At 37.6% G+C, this 24,334-nt stretch overlaps 1 protein-coding gene across 1 annotated transcript in view; it reads left to right on the top strand.

The window, feature by feature from the left end:
- The window catches only part of Tei (irregular chiasm C-roughest protein teiresias), a 679,348-nt gene extending 671,568 nt beyond the window's left edge, over nucleotides 1-7,780 (top strand). The window contains exon 11 of the mRNA XM_076442334.1: nucleotides 2,778-7,780. Within this exon, the coding sequence (XP_076298449.1) occupies nucleotides 2,778-3,011 (234 nt within the window). The 3' untranslated portion in view covers nucleotides 3,012-7,780. The remainder of the gene's footprint in view (nucleotides 1-2,777) is intronic.
- The last annotated feature ends 16,554 nt before the right edge of the window (nucleotides 7,781-24,334 follow it).

The raw sequence follows: 24,334 nt of genomic DNA, 5'->3' as shown, positions 1-24,334 counted from the left end.
GAAAATAGCTACATGCACAGCTGTATGCTTCCGAATAATGCAAATTACGCCTCGTAAACAAAAAAATAGGACTTTTCAAGGCGATCGCGGCCTAGATCGATCTTTCATCTAGCGTTTTTAATTACCGAAACACCCCATCTTCGTATTACAGTAAATCCTCTATGGATGCAACACAATTTTTATACGATAGATGAATATCACCCCCAACTTAGTAATCTGATCTCGGCTCGGTATATCGGTGTGAACCACTACTAACGCGACGCGGAGTCGTTCAAACGCCCGTGCGTCATCACAATGTAACACCAATATTTAATCTTCATTATTTTTCATTATTTTTTTATCGATATTTGTGGCATTTTTCTAATGCAAAATGATACCAAACACGATATAATTTGATGAACTGTATTTAGTGGTTTAATTGACGACGGACGTTTCGGGCGCAAGGTAGGATAGCGTACAGTGCTGTATAGAAAAGAAAGAGATGCACCTCTGGAAATACTCCATGTGCTATGTAAACTGTGGTGGTGCCCAAGCTGGTTCGGAACCCACCTTATAAAAACGGTAGGTCCCGTCGCGAAACAATTCCGGAAAGAGTTCACAAAAGCGACGCAAAAATAAGCAAAAAAAAAAAAAGAAAGAGACGCGGACAATTGCCGTCGCCGACACTGTTCAAAGGCCCGCGCGTGGTCTCTCAAATTTACACGCGCCGACCTTCTCTACGTTCGGCTCGGCCTATGGAGATAAAAAATACCTACCCTATACGATAGATGCGACCAAATCCCTCCGAGGCTGTCGCGTCTATAGAGGATTTACTGCATCGAGAAATCAGAACGCGCATTCCGCATCCTTGCAATCCTGGATAAACGAGCCCCTTAAACTTGAAGTTTAATGCAGATAATCATTTGTTCAATCACGTGATTTTTATAAGTTGAATTCGCTACTATAGAACCATTAAAACGAATAAAAAATTTTCTGAGAGTTACAATATATTTTTGTAAAATATTCGCGTCTCGCAGAGACTAAAAAAGTACCAAAAAAGTGCCTCCCTAATTGTTTGTATACCAGAGTAGGCAAGACAGCAGCATCAGATAGTTTTAATCGCGGCATTGAAGGTTGAACACAAAAATACGTTAGAGGATAAACTTTCGCGAGAGAAGAAGAAGAAGAAGAAGAAGAAGTAAGCAGTAAAAGTCCGGTAGGAAAAAACGATGGGAATCAGTTGTGATACGGACAATTGAAGCGAGGACATAGGGTGACGCAGGAAGTTTTCAGTTTGCCCGCAGAACTTTCACGCGCGGAAGTTAAAACGTAAGAACGAAAGCAGAATCGGGGTTGATAAGAAAGGCGGTCGAATCGACGTTATCGAGTAGCGGTTTAATGAGCATTATACGATAAAAACAACCCGCCGGGAATTCGAGCAGCATCGAGATTGTGCTTCTGAAGCATTAAATTTCAACTCCAACTATGCTTGAATGAGTCCGAAGAACTTCGATGTAGCATTCTCGAAGTACTCTTGCATTCGGTTGGAACATTCACCTATAAAACCAACCGCGAATCCTTATTGGAAGGATAAAACCAATGGTTACTTTCTAAAATTTGTTTAAAACTTTCTAGTCTGTAATTGCTGTTAAGGCCTCGTTTATTGGTCGTTTCTGATCATTGCACTTGGTGCCGAGTAAGATTCGAAGGACCACTGATGTGGGACTAATTGAATTGACTTGCAAACACTTGTGGTTTGAACACTGACTTTATTGTAAAACACGCAGCCTGAAAGCTACGCGGACCGTGGAAGGAGATCCTCAGGGAGCTAGATCGCGACTTTACTGTTCTACTAATCGTTTTACATCACTATCATTACCGGTATCTAAAGCTACATTCATTTGTTTTTTATATGATGCAGAATATTGGGGTGAAAAATACTAGCGCTACAAGTGTTTTCGGTGTTATTATAATACGTAAAGCAACTTGGTTAACTCAGATGTATATTTGGTAGCCGTTGTATGTGCTGTTGTCGCCGTAGTTCGTTCAAAATTCAACTGGTACGACTTGAAAAGCTTACCCTAGTAACTACAACTTCAGAAGAATGTGGTATACACCCCCGATCAAAAATATGTGGACACTTGTTCACTTCTCCTGCTGGAACACAAAGAATCTTCAAGGGATTTAATCAAATTTCATGTGATCTGCTTTATACAGTATTGGAGAATTTATCTCGACAATAATTTATTAGTAGACCGCGAATTTTATGCATTTATAACAAAAATGATTATTTCCCGCATAATTACATATATATTCACTGCATTTATTTACACACTTTGTATTCATAAATGTATTGAATCCGAACCATTACTTTCAGCAATAATATTTAAAATTGAAATTGAAAAAGTAAAGACAAAATAAAAATATTCTTAACATTCTTCGAATAAAATACTGTTATCAAATATTACTGCATCAATACTGCATAAAATATTTTATTTTTAAATTTATACGCATACTTTAAAATAAATTCGATTATTTACTATTTACTATTTCAAATACTATTTTACCCAGCTCTGTGAACAATAAATATCGTCTAATAATAATCAAATAGTACACAAATTTCGACAATAAGTGTCCACATACTTTTGAGCAGGGCTGTACATTGACGAGCCAATTTCCCTATTTATATGCTCGCCATTGTAAATATAGGACGAAGAAAAGATCCTAAACTGGGACATTTCAAATGCAACAAGCTAACAAATTCGATGGGCACTGATAAGTTTCTGTCTACCTTTCAGGACGGTGGCACGGAGTCCTGTTACCAGACGGTGCTCAGCTTCGACGCGATCCAATGGTCGCACGCCGGCGAATGGTTGCTGCTGGTACGCTCGTCGGAAGGAATCGCGGACGCTTCCGTTTTGTTGAACGTGACACGGGCCTCCGAGTACAGTCGCGCTCACTTCCGGTCAGCGAGTCTTGCTTGCCTGTCGCTTTGTCTGGCGCTGGCCATTCTGCAAGAGCACCGTCGCTGAGCGGAGGAGGACCGAGCCTTCAGCGTCTCCGATCTGAAAACGACGAGAGAAATATTTCTTAGAAACGAATAAGGAAATCGAACGAACCCAACTACCTTCTAAGCGACGAGGGGGGAGGGCGAGTTTCCGCGTCAGTATTCTCGCGACTTCGATAATTGTAAATAATATATAAAAGTCGAGCTAGAGCAGGGGAACGAAAGAGGCAGCGAGAGAACGAAAAGTGAGAATGAGTGTGTTAGAGTGAACGAGGTAAGAGCAAGTTGAAAAAGAAAAATCGAAAATACTATTCTCGTAAGGCGAAACGTCGCAATCGACGAAAATTACAACGGAAGCTTGATCGCGTGCATTTCTTTCCGGATTTTGTGTTGTCGAGTTACAGACGAAAAACGCAAACGACAGACGCGTTTAAACGGAGAGCCTTTCATCGACGCGGTCGTCTTTCGATGATCGTAGGCATCGACGATCATCCAGCCACATCGTTCCTTAATTGTGGATCACGTCGCGAGAGGTTTTCGATACTGTTAGGATTTTTTAGACGATAGATGAGACATGTATAGATGATCGAATCGGCGGCAGCACAGTACCGTTCTGTTTCTCCTTTTCTTTAGCTTTCTGTTCCAACGGGTCTTTTTTTTTGGTTACCTTTTGTCGAAGCATTTGTTCCTGTAATGGAGACCGAAGAAAACAAGAAAATACGAGGGGGCAGATAAAAAATCGAAACGAAACGGGAACGCGTTTATTGTTCGAGTGCATTGAATAGCCGACATCTTTCGCGGGCCTTAAACGGGGAAACGTCGAGGCCATTATTCAAGGAAGATGCATCGGTGCGTAGGGAAAGTTTGTAAACTAAGTTCGCGGCCCTTCGACACCAGCCATTTCCGGAAGCTCTCGACCCGATCGCGCCGGGAATTACGAGGTTCTTCGCCGTCACGCGCGGGGAGGGCGCGTGTAAATATTTGTATAGTTTATTTGTAAGCAGACGACGAGGGGAAAAACATACACACACTATACAGCTTGTCTCGTAATTAATGGCACGCTCTTTAAATATCGTGTAACGGTTTTATAAATGGACCAAAACGAATGTCGAACTAGTTTTTCCGCCGAGTCAGGTGGATCAGTTTTCCAGATGACATGTCACGAAAATTTTAGAGAAAATTTCCGTCAGTCAGAATTGCGAAAAAATAGTGAAGTAGCATTTTACAACTTTTCTAGTTCGGCTTGTAACGAATATCTTAAAAATGTTTTTTGTAGACTCGTATAAGTTGTGCACAAACATGCTGAAGATCTCATCGGAATTGATTGACTAGTTTATGGATTGTAAATGGTTAAAAATGCTGAGAATAAATTTCTTTTACGATTTACAGCCTATTTTTGCCGTTTTATTATATTACTACTGTTCTATTAATACTATTTGGCCATTTACACCATTTTCAATTGGTACAGTATATCGCTTATATAAATCTACAGGACGCATTTTTTAAATTTTCGTCACAAGCCCAAAAAGATGTAAACAGCAACGTTTACTATTTTTTCCGCAATTCTAGCTGAACGTTATTCTTCCAAAATTTTCATGCTCAGAAGCTCTGAAGTCCATTTATAGTAAAAGTGATTCTGATTTAAAGCGTGTGCCATCAATTATGTGACTGACTGTATACACACATACACCGAAAGTGAAACAAGCGTCGCGGAAGGAAAAATTGTTGTCGAGCCGGCGTGCACCGAACAGGAGACCAATTTTTCAGTCGGGACGTCGCACAGTGGTTCCAAGTTCAGATTTAGCCGTTCAGGATCAATAGAACTCCTATAGAATTATTAATTAATTTAATAGAATTTCGGAGAAATATCATTACGGATGTCTAAACGTTTGTTAATAATGTTAGCAATCATGGTTCAAAATAAGGTAGGATATAAAATGTTATAAATCAAAAGAATATACAAAGTGTGATAAATAGATTGGGAATCTCTTTGTACAAAGTAAAAATTTTCTGCGTCGATTGCACGCGAAATACCTTATTGTTATTATTAGACTACGGATTTTATGCATTTATGAAAACAGTAAAGACGTTTCAAAAATTGAAAAACACTATTGTATTATTTCCAACTCCTTAAAACAGTTAAGACAAGAATTAAATGTTTATGTAACTCTTGCATCTCGCAGTCTAATTATTATGAATGGTAAAGTAAAAAAATGCAATTCTGCTTAATTTTTGTAAATATATGGTTGGAAATATATTACAGGAATATAATCAGAGTGTTTAGTGGCACTGCTTCATTATGAAACCAAAGAAATTTGACAAGAAATCAGTCAGTTTTCGAAAACGATATTAAAACATTACTATATAATATAAATTACGATGTAAAAACTGATTTTCATTTTTTCTTGTATAATTATTTTCTGTATATTTGCTCTTAAATTAATTCCGTTCAAACTGTTCGTGTGTAGAACAAATTAAGCTCTCGAATGACTAAAACGACTTTGCGATCCACTGTGAGTCGGTGAGACTGATCGAAGACTGTTCACTCGAACATGACTTGTTTCTTAGTGCGATTATGGCGCGACGCGACGGTCTACTGGGCGTTCCAAAATTGATGGTATTCAATTTGAGTGTGCCAGAATATGTATCGATATAGATACGGTCAGTTACAACGGACTGTATACACCTACCAAATCTAAAATATTATAGATGCTTTAAAAAAAAAACAAAGATTATATTATTTAAAAAAAAACAACAAAAATGATATGTATATTAACAATTAGAAGAAAATATTAATAACTAAAGTTATGTTAAAACATACAAAATTTGGCGGCGTGTTTATTATAATTATTTCGTTACCTAAAAAAAAATTCCTGCAACCAAAGTTGTCACAAGTTTCATTACTCTTCTGTATTCAAAATTTACCTGTATTGTTCTTTATCACATTGAGTACCATGTCAGTTATATATTAATGACAAAATTACTAATTTTTATATTGTTAACTTGGGTGTCCTGAATATCATTGCAATCTGTGAACAAGTAAGAAAAGTATAATGATTATGATGAAACTCCGAATCTGTAGTAAAATAAATTTCTGCACTTGTTACACGTAACAATTAATACATGAAATAGAAATATATTTCTTTGCTTAATAGTTTTAATACATCGAAGATAATATATTGTTAAATACTTCATTGGTTTGTATTTTACTTATCCACTTGGACAGGAGTGCGCAAAATTAGCATTCTAGTCACAATAAACAAATTACTTCGAGTCTGTGAAGTTGGTGTTGCCAATCATTAATTTTTCTTCGTTTAGACACATGCACCCCCCGTTCATAAGTCACCGGAGAGTTGAATCTTTGCTAGAGATTGCCGATATTTAAATTATTACATGTTCGTTAATCAAAATCGTACACAATCCTCCCAGGCTCATTCTAAATCAAGAAGTTCCCACTTTCAGAATGCCTCCTTAGTTTCTTCTAAGATGGAGCAAATTCAAACGTTTCTACGAGGATGGGAGAATTTTATTCCTCCCTGAATCCACCATATATTTAAAGATTGAAGCTTCTCCTCTAAAATGAGCTCTCAAACGTGGCTCTACGATTTTTGTAACCTATCTATTTAACTTTGAATAGTAAGTGGCAAATTCAATCACCATGGTCACGATTACCAGACTGTCTCTCCACGTAATCCAGTTCTACTTTGTTTAATAATATTTTAACAATTTGTAAAGATATCGAGAATATTTATAGTATAAATTATAATCATTAACAATTTTATAAAGTGACTTATGGACATGTTTGGCCACGCATCTTCCACGTGGCGAATCTCAGATTAGCAATTCATTTTTGCAACCTTGGATTACCTATGCCGAGCTTGCTTTTTTATGTACTTTCATAATATCAAAACGAAAATATGGCGTTCCATTTAAAAAACACCACTTGACCTTGAAATAACTGAAAAAAATAGAGATAAAAATGTATTGGACAGAGAGTGCGAATTTTATGAATTCATGGCAAAAATCAATCGGTGGAACACGACACAGTGAGAACGTCAGGAAAATTTTAGAAATTTTTAAAAATTATCAATAAACAGATTTGTACGCAGTTACCGTGTCTTGCTAACGATGCACACAATTTTGATTTTGCACGAGGCTCCGCCGTTTAATAATGAATATCAATTTTGGAGCTCCCCGTATCATACGTGAGATATAATCGAGAAAGAACGAATGTATACGGCCGAGGACACCGCATAGAACAAACGAAACGTGGTACGTATGAAAATGAAATACTAAGTACTCCGAAAAGAAATAGGAAGATTAAAAAAATACATTGTTGTATATTATTTTAGGTAAGTAGTAAACTAAATAGCGTGTATATAGTGATTGTAAATGCATAGGCTATCGAATACACCGACGGCTATGTATGACGAATTATACAGTGACGCTGTTAGAGATATATTTATTATTCGTTGATATATTTTTATAAAGTTTTATTTAGCCATAAGTTCTCTTTTGCCTTCCCCCTCTGGATGTCGTGTATTGATCATCGTTAGTTTCACTGCCAAAACGGACGAAACAAGAGCCGAAGGATTTCATTTCGAACGTTTCAACGAGGATCGTTACAATAAAAATCTGCTCTGTATCCCTTTCCTTGCGTACATCCTAACAGAAATAAGAAGATGAGAAAATTGACGTTACAGTCGTTGTACTTGTAATAAGAAGAAATATTGAGAGAAAGAGCGAGTGAATGAAACAGAGCGAGAGTGAGAGAGAGAGAGAGAGAGAGAGAGAGAAGAAACGATGTAAAAAGAATAAGATCGTTGTCCTCCGTGATTCATTGAGTAATCGTATAGAGTCTCGTTTCGATCGTTCCAGTTCCTTCGAGTGATATCGTTGCGTGAATGGGTTTACGAAACGCAGTGGTTCCTAATTTTTTTGTAAGCTGAACAAAAACAAAAAAAAAAAAGATAAGATAAAGCAAATAAATGAAACGTGCCGACACTGCCGACTAAGATGTGTATAGGTTCGTTGAAAATGGTTCGCCTAATTCGCAACGAAATTGTAATCGCCGTTCAATAATAGACGCGAGAAAATTAACTGGTGATCCTTTCGAGATTTACTTTAGCGTATACGATCGATCAGATGTATCGTTAGTTTCTGTCGGTTTTCTTTATTCTTACTTTTTCGTTGAATTGCTTAGGTGTTACAAATAAGCAACGTGATGTAATCGTTGTACCCCATGACGCCTAAAAGTCCAATAAATGATATTTACAATAACCGTTTATAGTTATTGTAGCTCGATTAATGCTCTTCCTCCCATTATCCATTATGTCCTACCCACCCCCAGTACCTTCCACCAGCATTACCTAAAATTTGATTTTTAATGTCTTTTAATAACTCAACGATAGAAATTTATAGGATTTAGAATTAGGATAGCATTTATAGGATCAGCATTATTTATACATAGCATGATCCAACACTTTAAGTAAGATTAAAGTATTTTTTATTTTATGTCAGATGAAACATTTTATTTTGTGGTTCAGATTGCCAAAATAAACATATTTTATTTTCGAAATTACATATCCCATTTGAAGTCCTATGTTGTAAGCTAAATAAAACAGAATCTAAGACAGTAAGTATGCAACTATGTAATACTATATAATAGTAACTAAGCAATTTCTATTGAAATATATTTTTATGCGAAAAAAGATTTTCAAATATAATCTTATGTAAAAGAAAGATTTTAATATATATTTTTATGCAAAAGAAAGATTATAAAATATAATTCGACTCTCGTCGTTTGCAGGTATATGGTAACTCCTTGAATAAGAGACTGAATTCGCGCGATTCCATTTAACCATCAATTACGGAGTAATTGCATCGGTAATTGCTTTTCCATAGATAACGCAATCAGACTTCGATTGTAATAATGCAGATTAAAAGTTCGATTCTCATAAAAATCAGTGGGAATTCATAAAGCGCGAGCAGAAGGCTAGGGATACCTCCTAGAATTTCTTCGAGTCATGTGAATTAAGTCTTTGAGAAATCAATCTTGCTGGCCTTGCCTCGCCATGAGTAGTCGGAAAGAGAACGAGAAGTAGACAAATTGCTCTCACAAAGAAATCACGCGGTTCCTTTCCGCCAACGTGCTCGGTTTCACAGTCATTTCCTCCCTAATCGTTCTTGCTGATGCCTCGGACCGAACTCTGGGGAACCACGCTGTTTCCCATTACTTTCGTACCCTAACGTCTTTCTTATGGTGCTCCATCGAATCACAGACGAGGAATAGTGTAGTCCACTCGTCCTACAGAGTTTCGTGTCCCGTGGAATTTGTCCCGTGAAAATGACGAAATATTTACTAGAGCAAATATCCTACAACAATTGATTAATCAGTAATTAATAAGAAAATATAACGATTATCATAATATATGTAACAATTAATTCATCTTGTGTATAAAATAGTCTTCCACATAGTATTCTGTAACAGGTGGGGTAAAAATTTAAGGTATAATATGTATAATACACAAATACATGTTTCGAGAGAGACTCTGTACAGGGTGAATGGTAATTATTTTTCTCGGCGCACAGGTTCGATCAATTTCTACACTAAATGAATATAGCTTGAGGGGCATGAAACGTTATAGTCCGGGTTCGAACCAAATAACGCTTCCGATTCGGCTTTGAATCAGCAAGATGCCAAATGCTATTTTATTGGAGGAAAACAAAGGTGGAGTGTTTCGTCCCAGGCCCGCTAGAGGACTCATCAGTAATCTGATCTGGTGACTTAGTAGAGGTGCTACATTCTTCGCACTGTGCCGGACATAGAGAAGGATAGCGATTGGAAAAAGAGAATCCCCCGGTGGTGTGGATAAAATGGTAATTATTTTTCTCGGCGCTCAGGTTCGATCAATTTCTACACTAAATGAATATAGCGGGCCTGGGACGAAACACTCCACCTTTGTTTTCCTCCAATAAAATAGCATTTGGCATCTTGCTGATTCAAACCCGAATCGGAAGCGTTATTTGGTTCGAACCCGGACTATAACGTTTCATGCCCCTCGAGCTATATTCATTTAGTGTAGAAATTGATCGAACCTGTGCGCCGAGAAAAATAATTACCATTCTTTCAAATAGTGCGATCGCGAAAAATACCTCCTTTATCTGTACAGGGTGTTTGCGAAATCGTGGTACAACCGGCAAGGGGATGATTTCTCACATAAAACCTCACATGAAAGACAGTCTAAAATCTTCGAAAATTGGAAAAAATCTTGAAAATTGACTTTTGTATTAGGGGAAGATGATAGCGAAGGAGGCGGCACGAAATTCAGTAGTGCAACTCAACGACAAGTCAGACGGTCGAATATTTTAGAATTTTTTCACTATTTTCACAACTCCAAATCAGTAGTACAATTCGTAGACAACTCAGCCGCAATCTTTACATTTCTGAAATTTCGCCAACTTAATACAGGTTGAAATAAATAATCCATGATGTTAATATATAGATACATATTTATTGTATATTAAAAGTGTACAAGCTCCCTCTCTCTTAAATAATAAATCGCAGTAAAGAAATGTTAGTTACGCACTGTTCGACAGAGATTGCGTGAATGAATTAGTTAGGGATGATGTACCCAACAGTAATCGTTGAACATGAAAAAAGTTTGATTTTGTTGGACAGTGGACTGCGGATCTTTATGCATTCATGAAGAGATTTGCTGGGTGAAATATAAAACAGTAAAGGATTAGAAATATTTCAGAATATCCCAATGTTGTTTTTAATGTAACAAAGTCATTGAGGAATGAAATCAATTTTTATTTCATTCCTGTTACCCAGAATCAATGCAGAACATTTTCATTTGGCAGAAAGATCCGCAAGCAAGAAGAATAGAAATTGCGGGCGGGAAACCCTAGTCAGAGAAGTCGCCAGAACGGCAGGAAAAAAAATGTTAAAATTGTATGAAATAATTTTCTCGAAGGACGAAGTTACGATGTAACAAAACAGCTCCGCGAAAGTGTATTTTCGACGCAAAGGAGAAACGGAAAGGTGCAAAACGCAGAACGGCGCGAGTAATATAAATAAAGAGGCCCGGTAGACTGTAGCGAACATGCTAATAGAGTCACGCGAAGTGCCTGTGAAAGCCTGACGGTTACGCAACCCGTGTATTCTTTGCTTAAACGCAACAAGGCTTCCCAGGAGGGAAAGAAGTCGCCCGTTTCGTCGGAAGCTCGCAGCCGCTTGGTTCTTTCCGCGTAAACGGAACGCGGAACGTGGTGGACTTTTGTCTCGTAAAACGGTTGCGGAACAACGAGACTGTTCCTTTCACCATTTTCGAATTCGCGAAATTTCAGAGAGCCGAAGAAGAAGGCCGGGTGCGGAGAGGAATCACTTAAACTTGATACAGTGTCGAAAAGGAAACTTGCGAGTGCCGATCCACTTCCACGTAAACCTTCTCTCCAGTAATAAACTCGGCAGATGTCGAAATGGGGCGCGAGTTTATTTATTCACGAACCACGGCGGGGTGCTCCAATTCTTCCGGGTGAAATTAATACGACGATCTTTCGGAGGGGTGAGCGGCGGATATTTCATCTTTAATAATAACAGTTCAACAGTCTCAAGTACTTAAGATACCTTCGAGTGCTTGACGCACTACAGTACCGAGTCTTAAAGTATTAACCGCTCCTGGTAAACACTTTACGAAAACCGAACGCTTAATTAATTGCCATTTCAATTGTCTTCTTAATTATAAGTTTAGCGATTACAAATCAAGATATACAGTGGCCGACGACGGTAAGTTTAACATTGAAACTTCTGTACACGACCATTAATAACAAAACATTTCTAAATGAAACTCTGCACTCGTCGAGTGAAACAGATGATAGTAAAACAACAATTATTATGGATCGATCTTTAAGCAAAATCAAAATGTTTTGCATTGATTGTGGGAAGCAGGAATAACATAAAAATTGATTTCATCCCTTAACGATTTTGTTACATTAAAAGCAACCTTAAAACATTCTTGAATTTTTTAAATCTTTTGCTACTTCATATTTCACCCAAGCAATTTCTTCATAAATGCATAAAGATCCGCTGTCTAATAATTAGCTATAGAAATGTATTATTTTTCAATTTTTAAACCACTAACAATATTTTGATTATACAGTGGCGGACGACAGAGTGTTTAACATTGGAATCTCTGTGTACCAGTATTAATAACTGAAAATATAAAAATATCATTCAGTTTACAATTGTTCAATGCACTGTAATACTCTGCACTAGTAAAACAGACTATATGTACAGGGTGTATAAAAAGTAATGGTCATCCATTGTAGGGGTGAATCTACACCTCTGGATCGGTGGACATTTTTAAAAGAAACTTGCCGCGAAATTGTTTATGCCAAAGAAAATTGTTGTGAAAGTTTGCTTGAAAGGAACCATATGTCGCAAACAAATAGTTATTTAGATATAAGCTGTTAGAATTTTTCGAAAATTTGTTTGTGTGAATTGTGTGAAATTATTATCGTCTGCCTGCCCATTCTGATAATAAATTTGAAGAAATACATTGTTCAATGTATTCTGCACCTTCAATAGTTAGGAACGTGATAATTAGACAGCGAATCTTATGCATTTATGACAAAACTGAGTAGGTGTAATTCAAAAGAGTAAAAGGTTAAAAAAGTTTAACAATACCGATATACTATTTCTAACATACAAAAATCATTAATCAGGAAAATAAATTTTTACTTAGCTCATATAGCTTGCAAGTGATGTATAAAAATGTTATTTTGTATGAAGATCCGCAGTCTAGTGATAATAATACGTTATGCAATGGAAGTTGGAACTATTCTATTTGGACTTCCACGCGCGGTCTTATCAAAGTAAAATAAACTATACCGTTGTACAATACAGAATCCGGTTAATATTTGACTGGGCCCTCGCATTTACAACAAACTATTATATATTAAACTTTTTTTTTTTCTTTAAATTGCGTCAACCTCACAAGGGTCATTAGCAACTACAACATTCCTTTCCATTACAGAAAGGATCATTCTTGCTTTCATTTATTTGAAAGGATTACAGATATTTTTTAGGTAATTTCTTATTCTAATTACACACACAATGCAACTGCTTAACAAATTTTTGTATACAGAAGATTCGCAAGAGTTTGATAATTCGTTTGAAAGTGAATTTTAGCAAAACTCCCCTACAACTGAAATCTAGTAAGCTAAATTTTCAATAACTGTTTAAAAGATATTCTACTTTAAAAGATATTCTTATCAAGCTTTCTGCGAATTGAGTTCTGCGTCCCATGGTAGTGCACGTTTTTCCCTGACGCGACGACCTTAAGATCGTTTGTAAATTTCAGAGTGGAAGGCGCGAACATACTCTAGTTCAACATTCGCGGATTCTGAGGTTCCGCGTCCCACCAGACGCGAGAAAATAAATAAATGACGAGCGATTCCCGCGAGCCCCGAGCAGGACGAGCAGGACGAGCAGGGAGAGCAGTTTCTCCGTAGATAGCGCGAGAATTATGGTTCCGTGTGGGGGCAGGAAGGGAAACGGGGGCCATTTTAAGCCCTCCTCGGTTTCTGGCCTTACAATTCCGTAATTTTTACCCTCGGAGAAGTTAAGAGTAATTTACTGGCTCCGCGTAGGCGTTATTCGGTTCTCACTACCCCACTACCATCCCCCGCACTTCCCTTCAATCCTCTCCAACCCCCATGAAATAGGGTAGCTTGAAGATCCCCGGCCGTTGTTAATTGTCTACCGTAAGATGAACTTGATTTTCCGCGAAAGTGCAAACCTGGAGGGTGGCTCAAGATAAATGTTAGTAATATTGTTACGAAAATAGGTAGTTACTTGTTCTTGGACACGATGTGACGTCCCCAGGGTCCTGCTTCTTCCGTTGGTACCCCATGCCTACAGTAATAATAGACCGGCGATTCTGGAAACGAGTAACTGGAGACACGAACAAGATAAAGGACGACGGAGCACAAATGTTTCTTCGGCTAACAGGGGTTGATTTGAATCTTCTTCGGTATTTTAGCCCTTCAGGTGTATCTCAACCCCATTTGTGATACAGAGTTGGGCTAAGAAAGAGAAACTCTCGGTTTCTCGTTATGTCACTTCCATCTTTTCTGCTATTTCACTGTTTAGTTAACATTAGAATATATATTTTCCTATGGTATTTATCAATATTAGATATACGGAAAAGTTCTTTCAGTTTTCTATGTGAAAAATGAACACTAAACTTACCATGATCGATCAAATTCACCGGTTTTATATATTTTATTTCACGACGATTAAAATCGTAGAAATTTGTCTATTGGGAATGATTAAATCAATTTTGTGACAATCGATGTGATTCTCGATTTATAATATTTTGTTTCGCAAAGATAACACCAAAATTTCTCTATGAAATATTAAAAATCAACAAGTGAAAATGAATAATTGCTTCTAGACGATTTCGAACTGTTTCTTTTAAACCTTATGGTTCTATCTCATAGTTAAAAAATGTTATCGAGTGCATATTGTTCGAACTGACGATAGGATTCTATTGTTTTTTGCACGTGTTCTCGAATTATTTATTCACTTACATCGCTTTTTCCTTAAAATTCTAAAGTGGTAGATAAAGTACTCCGCCGGATTTCAATTCGACATAAAAAAATCTATGAGACATTATGTATAACATGTTAAGAATAAAATCTAGCAGCACACAGTAATGAATAAACGAAAATTTATTAAAGAAATGTCACGTGAACATAGTTTTTCAAGATCAAAAATTGTTTGTATCGCTTTCTCCATAATTTCATCTTATTCTGCAACATTTCAGCTTCAATTACGTATTAAAAATTATCAGACTATCTCATTCCTATGAAAAGTTCTAAGATTTTGTCAAAAAGTTCATCGGTTTGGCCCACTGTGCGTTGTTCCCAGACAGAGTTGTGTTAATTCAATTACATTGTAATTCAATTACGTAATTTAATTACATTGTATTTCAATTAATAGTAATTCAATTACGTCGTAAATGAATTACTATATAATTCAAATACAACGTAATTCAATTACTAAGTATTTTAATCAGATTTGTAATTGAACTACAATATAATTGAAACACAATGTAATTGAAATACAATATAATTGAAATGCAATTTATAATTGAGTTACAGTATAATTGAAATACAATATACTTGAAATACAATATAATTGAAACACAATGTAATTGAAATACAATGTAATTGAAATACAATATAATTGAAATGCAATTTATAATTGAATTACAGTATAATTGAAATACAATATACTTGAAATACAATATAATTGAAACACAATGCAATTGAAATACAATATAATAGAAATATAACATAATAAAAATACAGCTCTCCAAATTATAGCCCAGAACTTGGTAGAACTTGCGATATATTTTTATATTTTTCTTTCATATACAGTAACCGCGGGTTTACTGTCGAACAGCCGTGTTCTGCACGGACAGTATTCCCGCAGTGACATCATTTTTTTCACAATGTAACACCAATATTTAATCTTCTTGAATTTTCATGATTATTTTATGGAACTTTCGCCAACATATTCGTGGCATTTATCTAACGCAAAATGGTACCAAACACGACATAATTTCAACTGTATTTAGTGGTGTAATCGACGATGAAAGTTTCGAACGCAACGAAGAAAAGCGTATTGGAAAGAAAGAGACACGGTTGTCGAGTCAATGTGTGGTGTTCACACCGATATACCCGAGCCGAGAACAATTATTTCGAGAACCGTATTTCATGGGCTGTGTTTCCGTTTACGTCCATTCTCAGAATTTGATAAAATTTTGAAAATTGCTTCCATTGCAATTACGAATCACATTGTAATTTAATTGACTGAAGATCTGAATTATAAATTACAACATAATTGAATTACAATTTAATTCAATTACAATGTATTTTATAATTGTACTCCATTGCAATTACGAATTACATTGTAATTTAATTAACTGAAGATCTGAATTATAAATTACAACATAATTGAATTACAATTTAGTTTTTCTACTTTCTTGAAAATGATCTGAATAAAGATCGAAACGTTGAAAGTTCCAAACTAACGTGCAAATTTTGCTTTTTTCCTATAAACTGATCGAACCGTTGCGCCGAGAACATTTGAATATTATACATTTCATTATCTTGCGATCGATATTTCAAACAACATTTAATTCAATTACTTTGTAATTATAATTCTGGAGTTATTCAATTGTAATTCTACACAACTCTGTTCCCAGATCGGCGTGTACGTACTATATTGAACGGGATTTACAGTTTGCAGCCAGTATTGCCTATAAATATACGAGTAACCGAATAAAATTTGTGGAAACGATCGTAATGGAGGATGTGCGCGTCGACCGAGTGGCACGACCGACCTACAGTGGAGCGTGAGAATAAAAATGGAGAAACAGTGGAGAATGAGGAGGAGTGTGGAGTGAGAGGAGTGAGATGAGAGACAAAAGGAAGAAGCGAGACGAGAAAAAAAAACAATGGAAACAGAAGATAGAAGAAGAGAGAAAAAAAATAGAAATAAGAGTGGAGAGTGAGGAGGGAGCGAGGCACGACAATGGTCTATCCTCGCTGCATTTAGTCATCGCAGAGTTCGTTTAATTTCGATTCGATTTGCCGGCGCGGAGCGGAAAAAGTAAACGCAACGGCGACGCGGAAAAACTCTACGCGGGACACGTCCATATCGGTGAATTGACGCCTCGTCCGCGTTCCGATGTGCTTTATTCGTTCACTATAAATGTTATAGGGTCGCCGATGACGGTAACTGAAACAGTGAATATATCACTTGGAGTGATACACTTCTCGAGCGGGGGCGCACATATCGTATCGCGCGATCGATACACGCAGTTGCAAAAATGTTTTAGCGTGATCAAAATTAATCGACATTAATTGAACGTACAGTTAGCCACGAAAGCATACGAACGTCCTTTAAAACAGAATAACTTCTTTATAATTGTACCAAACGACCTGATTTTTTTTTATAGTCAATTTGAAGCATTGGTTTACGAAATTATATATGCAAAAAAGATTTTCGATGATGTACGATTCTGTGGATATTGAGCAGAAACCGATCAAAAGTCGTGAAAAACCACGATTTTCACCATTTTTAACCGGTTGTACCTCGTGTTTATGTTAATCGATTTCGACGATATTTTCAGCATGTGTATAGCTAACATAGATCTACAAAACATATATTTTAAATTTTCATTGGGGGGCCAAACAAAAAGGTTTCAAGAAAGTCCCTTTTCATTTTTGCATGTAACCTTGTAAATTATAGTTTTTGGAGGAAATCTTGTTTGCATACCATTTCATGAACCGATGCTTCTAATTGTTCCATTAAAACAAATTTGTTCTGCTTTAAAGGGCGTTCGAACAATTTCTTGGCTGACTGTGAATGTCCTTGAATTCTCGGCTTTAACAGAACCATTACTGAGACTTTCTAACAGACTTTCTTACAAACTTTGGAAATATAGCGTGGACATCGTTGCTAGTTTCCCAGGAAACTGCAAACCACTTGATATTTAAAATCGGACTTCTAAGTAAATGGCCGTCACTGTATTTTCTACTAGGTATTTCGCACAAGTGAATAGCCGAGGTAGAAACGTCATTCATTGCGCGGAGCACACTTTATAAGGAGAAACTTCTGCTTGGTCTCCTCGCTTCAAGAACGATTCTTTCGTCGATAAGGTTGCTTCGGATCCGAGAGGAATCAATCGTTCTTGGAGAGATCCAATTCGACTTCCCGAAGGTATCTTTCGACCAATTCAGGGGCTGCCTATAATTCCGCTCTATAAGCCTTCATATATGTCAGAAGATAAGGGGCGAAGCTTTTCCGTTCGATCGACTTGACGCTCACGAATTTATGAGAGGACAACTATCGCAGCTCTCTTCGTGTGCGTGCACGTGCGTGTATCGCGAGATCAACGGTGATCCTTCGCCGGATAAAAGGAACGGTTGTATATCTTCGCTGGGATCTGAACAGATACCAGTCGAAACATTTACCGACGTTGTTTGATTTATTTATTTGTTTCTTGTTAAAGTTATTCGCGAGATATCGAAAAGTTCTTTGTCGCCTTTTATTGTATAACTCCAGTGTCACGTGGCGCGAGCCCGAGACGACGACGCGACGGTCGAACAATGAACCCCCGCACAAAGAGACTTCCCGTTAGAATTGACGGAATAGCACGATTCGATGGAGAGACCAGCTAGCTTGAATGAATTCCTTCCGTGTCCCGTGCCAGTATGAGTGTTCGCTCACCCCGTTTCGATATTCGTTTCTTCGCTCCTCACGAACCTTATGCTGCACGACGGAATTCTTCGCCTTATGGAATTCGATGGGGATGTCCGGCATTTTTTGGTTCATTGTTTCCTCTCGTTTGCATCACGCGTTTCCTATCGGGACGCGTCAGAATGGCTCATGTTCGCTATCGTCCGTATGTATCCGCTGCACCTGGGCTCATTTGAATACACAGTATGTACATGGTATGTCTTGTCAGTGCTCAACTGCGATTAACAGGCCGCTGGGAAACACGCCTGGTGGAGGGTTAATGAAATAAATAAGAGAATAGTCGAATTTTCGAAAGGAAGTGAACACATACTAGGTGTATATACAGGGTGTCCCAGCTAACTTGACCACCTTGAATATCTTTGTTGTTTTTAAAGATACGTCAAATATCTGAAGGACAAAGTTGTATGGTAAAATGGGGCTCATAAGATACCAACAAAGTTTTTTTTCATGTAATTCTTTACATTTGAAATGTCTCCTGAACTGCTAACTTTTCGACATACATAGGTTAGTACTTTTTTTATAACGAATGTCCAGCTGCATCGATTGATATATTAAAAAATACCTCATTCCATTTAAAAAAAAAATGAAGGTGACCTTGAAATCTCATAAAAAAATGACATGAAAGAAAAAATTTTGTTGGTATCTTATGAGCCGCATTTTACCATTCAACTTTGCCCTACAGACATTTGACGTATCTTTAAAAACAACAAAGATATCTAAGGTGGTCAAGTTAGCTGGGATATACAAGGTGTGTTCGAAAAGTAACGGGAATTTTGTAATTTTGAGGGTTGTATTAGTCCAAATTTTTAGCCACTTTTTTTATAACACGTATTCAAAGAAACAAATTTCTGGAATAATTTCTCAAGAATGCATCTTCACAGTCTAAATCAGTGTTTCCCAATCTTTTCTGTGCCATATCCCACCTAAGCCTTTACAAAATTCATATGCCTATCTATGTAACGTATATATAATTTTTAATATTCAAAAATTCAATTTTTCACCGAAGAAACTTAACCCTTTGCACTCGGAGCTATTTTAACTCGAAAATTAAACGTTTCTTCCGACCTAGAAATTCACATATAAATTGATATAATACTTTGTACAATACTTAAATGTTTAGTAATTGGTTAGATCCCAATATATCTATATACATATATAAAATGGAAAAGTATGTGTGTATGTACAGTGAGCCACGAATGTGTTTGAACGCCCTTTAAAACAGTATAACTTTTTTATAATTGTACGAAACGACCTCATGTTCCGTAAGCAATTAGAAGTACAGTAAAGTCGCGTTTACTGTCCGCGATCGGGTACGCGATATCACTGTCCAGTGTCTACCCACTCCACTGTCATGCTGTCTTTCTGTACGTTCGGCTTTCTTTTGAACTCTCCGCACGGTAGACGCAGTCATAAAAAGTAACAGTGATCGTTCAGAGACACTATTTCTTTATGACTGCGTCTACCGCGCCGAGACTTCAATCGAAAAGCCGAACACAGAGAAGGACAGACTGAAATACGGATCGCATGGCCCAGAGTTGGGCAAAATGTAATTTCAATTACAGTTACAATTACTTGCCAATTACTGTAATTTGGAATTGCAGAAATACAATTACAATTACATGTAATTGTAATTGGAATTGCAATTACTTGACGAATCACTGTAATTGTAATTGGAATTGCAATTACTTGACGAATCACTGTAATTGTAATTGTGGTCCGCAATTACAATTACTGGTTGAGCGAAAGTAATTGCAATTCCAATTCCAATTACATGTAATTGTAACTGTAATTGTTAGTAGCAGTTACAAGACTTACAAGTAATTGCAGCTACCAGCCACAATTACTTGTAACTGCTACTAACAATTACAGTTACAATTACATGTCATTGGAATTGGAATTGCAGAAATACAATTACAATTACATGTAATTGTAATTGAAGATGTAATTAATTACTCATGTAATTAATTCCTGCCCAACTCCGGCATGGCCGAAGCGTGTCTTCACAATGTAGTGGATTACATATTTTAAGATACGTAATAAAAAAATAATGAAAATTAAGAAGTTTGAACATTCGATTCATTCGAGTCAATGTTGTAGTGTTCACACGGATATACCCGACCGTTGGCCGGCAGTGAAATGGGTAGGCACTTGACAGTGATCGCACAGACGACCCCTGACAGTAAACGCGCGATTACTAATATCGGTATGCGATCACTGTCCGTGCAGAACACAGGCTGTTGGACAGCAAACGCGACTTTACTGTATTGGTTTACTAAATGATTTGCAAAAAAGATTTTCCGGAAATTACGATTTACGAAGTTGCATGCAAAAATAGTAAAGGCATTTTTACAACATTTTTTATTTTTTTGTGGGTAGAATAATTTGCCCACGCTTTGTAGCCCATGGAAATCCGTATTCGCATGAACACCCGAAATACGTTCTTTAATAATCGTTCCGAAACCTGTTCTATTATACAGGGTGTCCCAAAACAAGTGAAAATCCCGAAAGGGGGTGGTTCCTGAGACCATTCTAAGAGACATTTTCCTTTGCACCAAAGTCAACTGCGGCTTTGTTTAGGAGTTATTAACGAAAAACACGGACCAATCAGAGCGCGCCCTGGGCCGCCGCGCCGTCACGATGCGATGTCACGGCGTACCGCGACACTCGCTTGCCGGCGCGGTTTGGTCCGTGTTTTTCGTTAATAACTCCTAAACAAAGCCGCAGTTGACATTGGTGCAAAGGAAAATGTCTCTTAGAATGGTCTCAGGAACCACCCCCTTTCGGGATTTTCACTTGTTTTGGGACACCCTGTATAGAAAGACTGCAGCGACAAGATACGTCCCTCTGTGCCCTATATACACGAGTCTAATATACAGGTGCTCGGCCGAGCATTTACATCCAACCGTTCCCGAGACTAACCGGCGTTCCCAGAATTCTATAAACGTCCAGCTGGTAAGTGTTCATGTCGCTGCGAACTGCTCGTTTCCCGCCAGTTACGATTACAAACGTTTCATTAGTTTCCTTCCAGGAAATGTCGGGTATCAGCTTCTCTAATCAAGGAAATCTCTATTCTTCGCGTACCGGCAGCCATCGAGGGCAGTTTCCGGTCTATGCGTTACCGTTGCTGGCCCGACCGCGCTCTCTCTCTCTCTCTCTTCCTTTCTTCTCCTCCTGCAGCAGAGGTAAGAACGAACCCAGTGAAAATGACGTTGGTTCAAAAAAGACGGGAGAAGAGAGAGAGAGAAAGGGGAAGGGGGTCACGACGAAGTAAAATCGCGTTTTAAATGTTAATTCGTCCATTTTCCTGGCTCGCGTCGGCGATATCCGCGGAAGACCTCCGCGTGCTAAGATTGTCCCTTGAAAATAGACCTGTCCCTTCCCCGGTTTCTGAGAGGACTGTGTCGCTCCGGGTATCAAATTATACCTGGCGACGTTGCTACGGTAAGTTGCGAGCGTTAAAACGTGGAAACTTTACCAATTTACTTGGACGGTACAAGGGAAATGATTTCGTCCCGTGTACAACGGAGAACACCAGCCGCGCGGTGCTGTGTGTCGCCGTGTTTGTTTGAAAGGCCCTGAAGACTGCTGACGCGACCACCGCCATTGGTCAGCAACACTGTCAATACAGACACCTCTGTTTTGGTTTATTATAGGGGTATTCCTGATTGGACGCGTTCATTTTCGAGTGATTTTTAGGAGAGGAGTTTATTGAATTATTTTATTGAGTTGGGTTCGTAGTGTTTCAACACTTTGTACTCGGAGCTATTTCAACTCGAAAATTTAACATTTCTTTCGACCTAAAATATTTTCATTCCCGATGATTTTTCAAATTTTATATATATTTAGAAATTGGTAATAATACCTTGTAAAATACCTAAATGTTTAGTAATAGATTAGACACATTTACTAATGTAAAATAATATTTTGGCGCCTCAGAGTCACCATTCGAGTGCTAAGGGTTAAATTACAATTCAGAGATAAAATTAAGATGTTTATTCATAGGTTCATTCAATTACATGATAAGTTACCTTAAAAATGGCGAAAAGGAATGGAAAATAGGTTATTGAATAAATCTCTATGATAAATATCTGAATTTTATCTTTGAATTCTAATTTAAAAACACAGCGAACTTTCATTCCAGCCCGATAGTACAAGGAGTTTATTGTTTTGCATACATTATAGATTATTTTTGAAAAAGATTCTACTGTATACTTCTGTAAAAATGTAAAAACCCCGTACAAATAAAACTGAAGAAATGTGTCCAGACAAACTGGCAGCCATGCGAAGCCGGAAGACTATTTTGATTAAGATAATATTATTTATTGTATTATTTATGTTATCATAAATATATAATTGAAAAAAATCGTAGACAAATGTGGAATCGTGACTGGACACATGGTACACGAACCAAGGAATCCACGAATCAAGGAAGGTCCGGAAAATAATAAACAGAGTTCGCAAAAAAATCGGTCACACTAAATATTCCCATCAATGCGATCTAAAATTATAAAAATATGAATAATGGTACTCCGTTTAACTGGAATCCTATGTAGTTAAATAATATTTATAGGTGTTTCAGGCAGAGTTGGGTAAATATTTTATATAAATAAAAGTTTCGGATAAAGTGGGTTTTAAACTTTACTCGAAATTTTAATTTAAATAAGATTTTTGCCCAACTCTGGTTTCAGGTAATGATTTATTGGACCTGGGTGGCCTGTTAATCGAGAAAAAATAATTATGACAAAGGGTAGACGCGCGTACTCAACTAATACAGTTAAATAAATGAATGAAAGAAATATAAAAATATTAGAAATCTCTATCGTTGCTATCTTTTCGGAGGATAATCACGTCGAGATTCCGGTATATTTTCGTAGGGGATTAAAATGTTCCGTAGAAAATTATACCCGTGATTTTCGGTGTCGAGTCAGCGCATTTCCTTGTCGGGTCCAGCTTTAATCTCCTCGACTATAGAGCAAACCGATCCTCCTAATACATAATGGATCCCTAAGGCCTAAGGGCGAAGGTTCGTCCAATCGGATTAATGGTGTCGGCAGCACTTTTCCCAGCTAAATAATGCTACCGGGATTCGATGCATGGCCTCTCCTTTTCTCTTCTCTCCCCTGGCATCCGGTTTTTCCTTCGAGTGCACTCACACGCGCGCACAGAGCCTGACAGAAACAGGGAAAACGCGAACGGTACTCGGACACGTACACCAATATCTTGGATTGCGCGTGATCGGCTATCTCGCGACGACAGCTTTCCGAGATACACGTATTCGTTGAATCTTCTATTTGTACATTGAGTTATCGCGTGTTCTCCGCGTCGTCGCTATCATATTCTCCCACCACCGCCGCCCCGGTCCTCGCTCTTCTTTTGCTACTTCTTCAACTCGCCCGTGTTCCCAGATAGAATCTTATAATTTATTTCCTATTTCCTGGCATAACTCTCCGAGTCGTCAACAGAGAAGTTTGTCCCGCCGACCCGCAGCATGCATCATTGTGAGTCGTTGAATTGTAAACGACTCCGAGTGCTCGATACTATCGACGAAAACTCGAATTGGCTCTTACGAAACACTTGTGTACGACACGCGAATCGGCTTTGCCGAGTGAACGGTGATTTTTTCGTCTGCGCTAATATTTTTAGACATTTCAATTAAGGGGGAACTATACCCTCGATTTGTAACTAGAAAATAACTAGAATCTTACTAGATTTTTGGTCGAAACATGGGTTTGCGCGCCTGGATTTTTTGTCGTTATTTGAGCATATTTTGAGCTGGGTGAGGACTCATTCTGTAGAGGAAGGTTAAATACAGGGCGCTCTTCTCATGATTTAACGAGATTATGTTTATATGTAATAATATGAATGCCCAAAGTAGAGAAAAAATCTAGAAAAATAACCGCAGATTTCAATGTATTTTTCTGTCTCAAAGAGACTTTTTTGACTGATATAACGAGAAGAGCGCCCTGTAATGAACCCTCCTCTATCAAATGAACCTTTGTGCAGCTCAA

The sequence above is a fragment of the Lasioglossum baleicum genome, chromosome 18 (genome assembly GCF_051020765.1).
Source record: "Lasioglossum baleicum chromosome 18, iyLasBale1, whole genome shotgun sequence".
Lineage (NCBI taxonomy): Eukaryota > Metazoa > Arthropoda > Insecta > Hymenoptera > Halictidae > Lasioglossum > Lasioglossum baleicum.
This window is presented reverse-complemented; position numbering and strand designations above follow the sequence as displayed.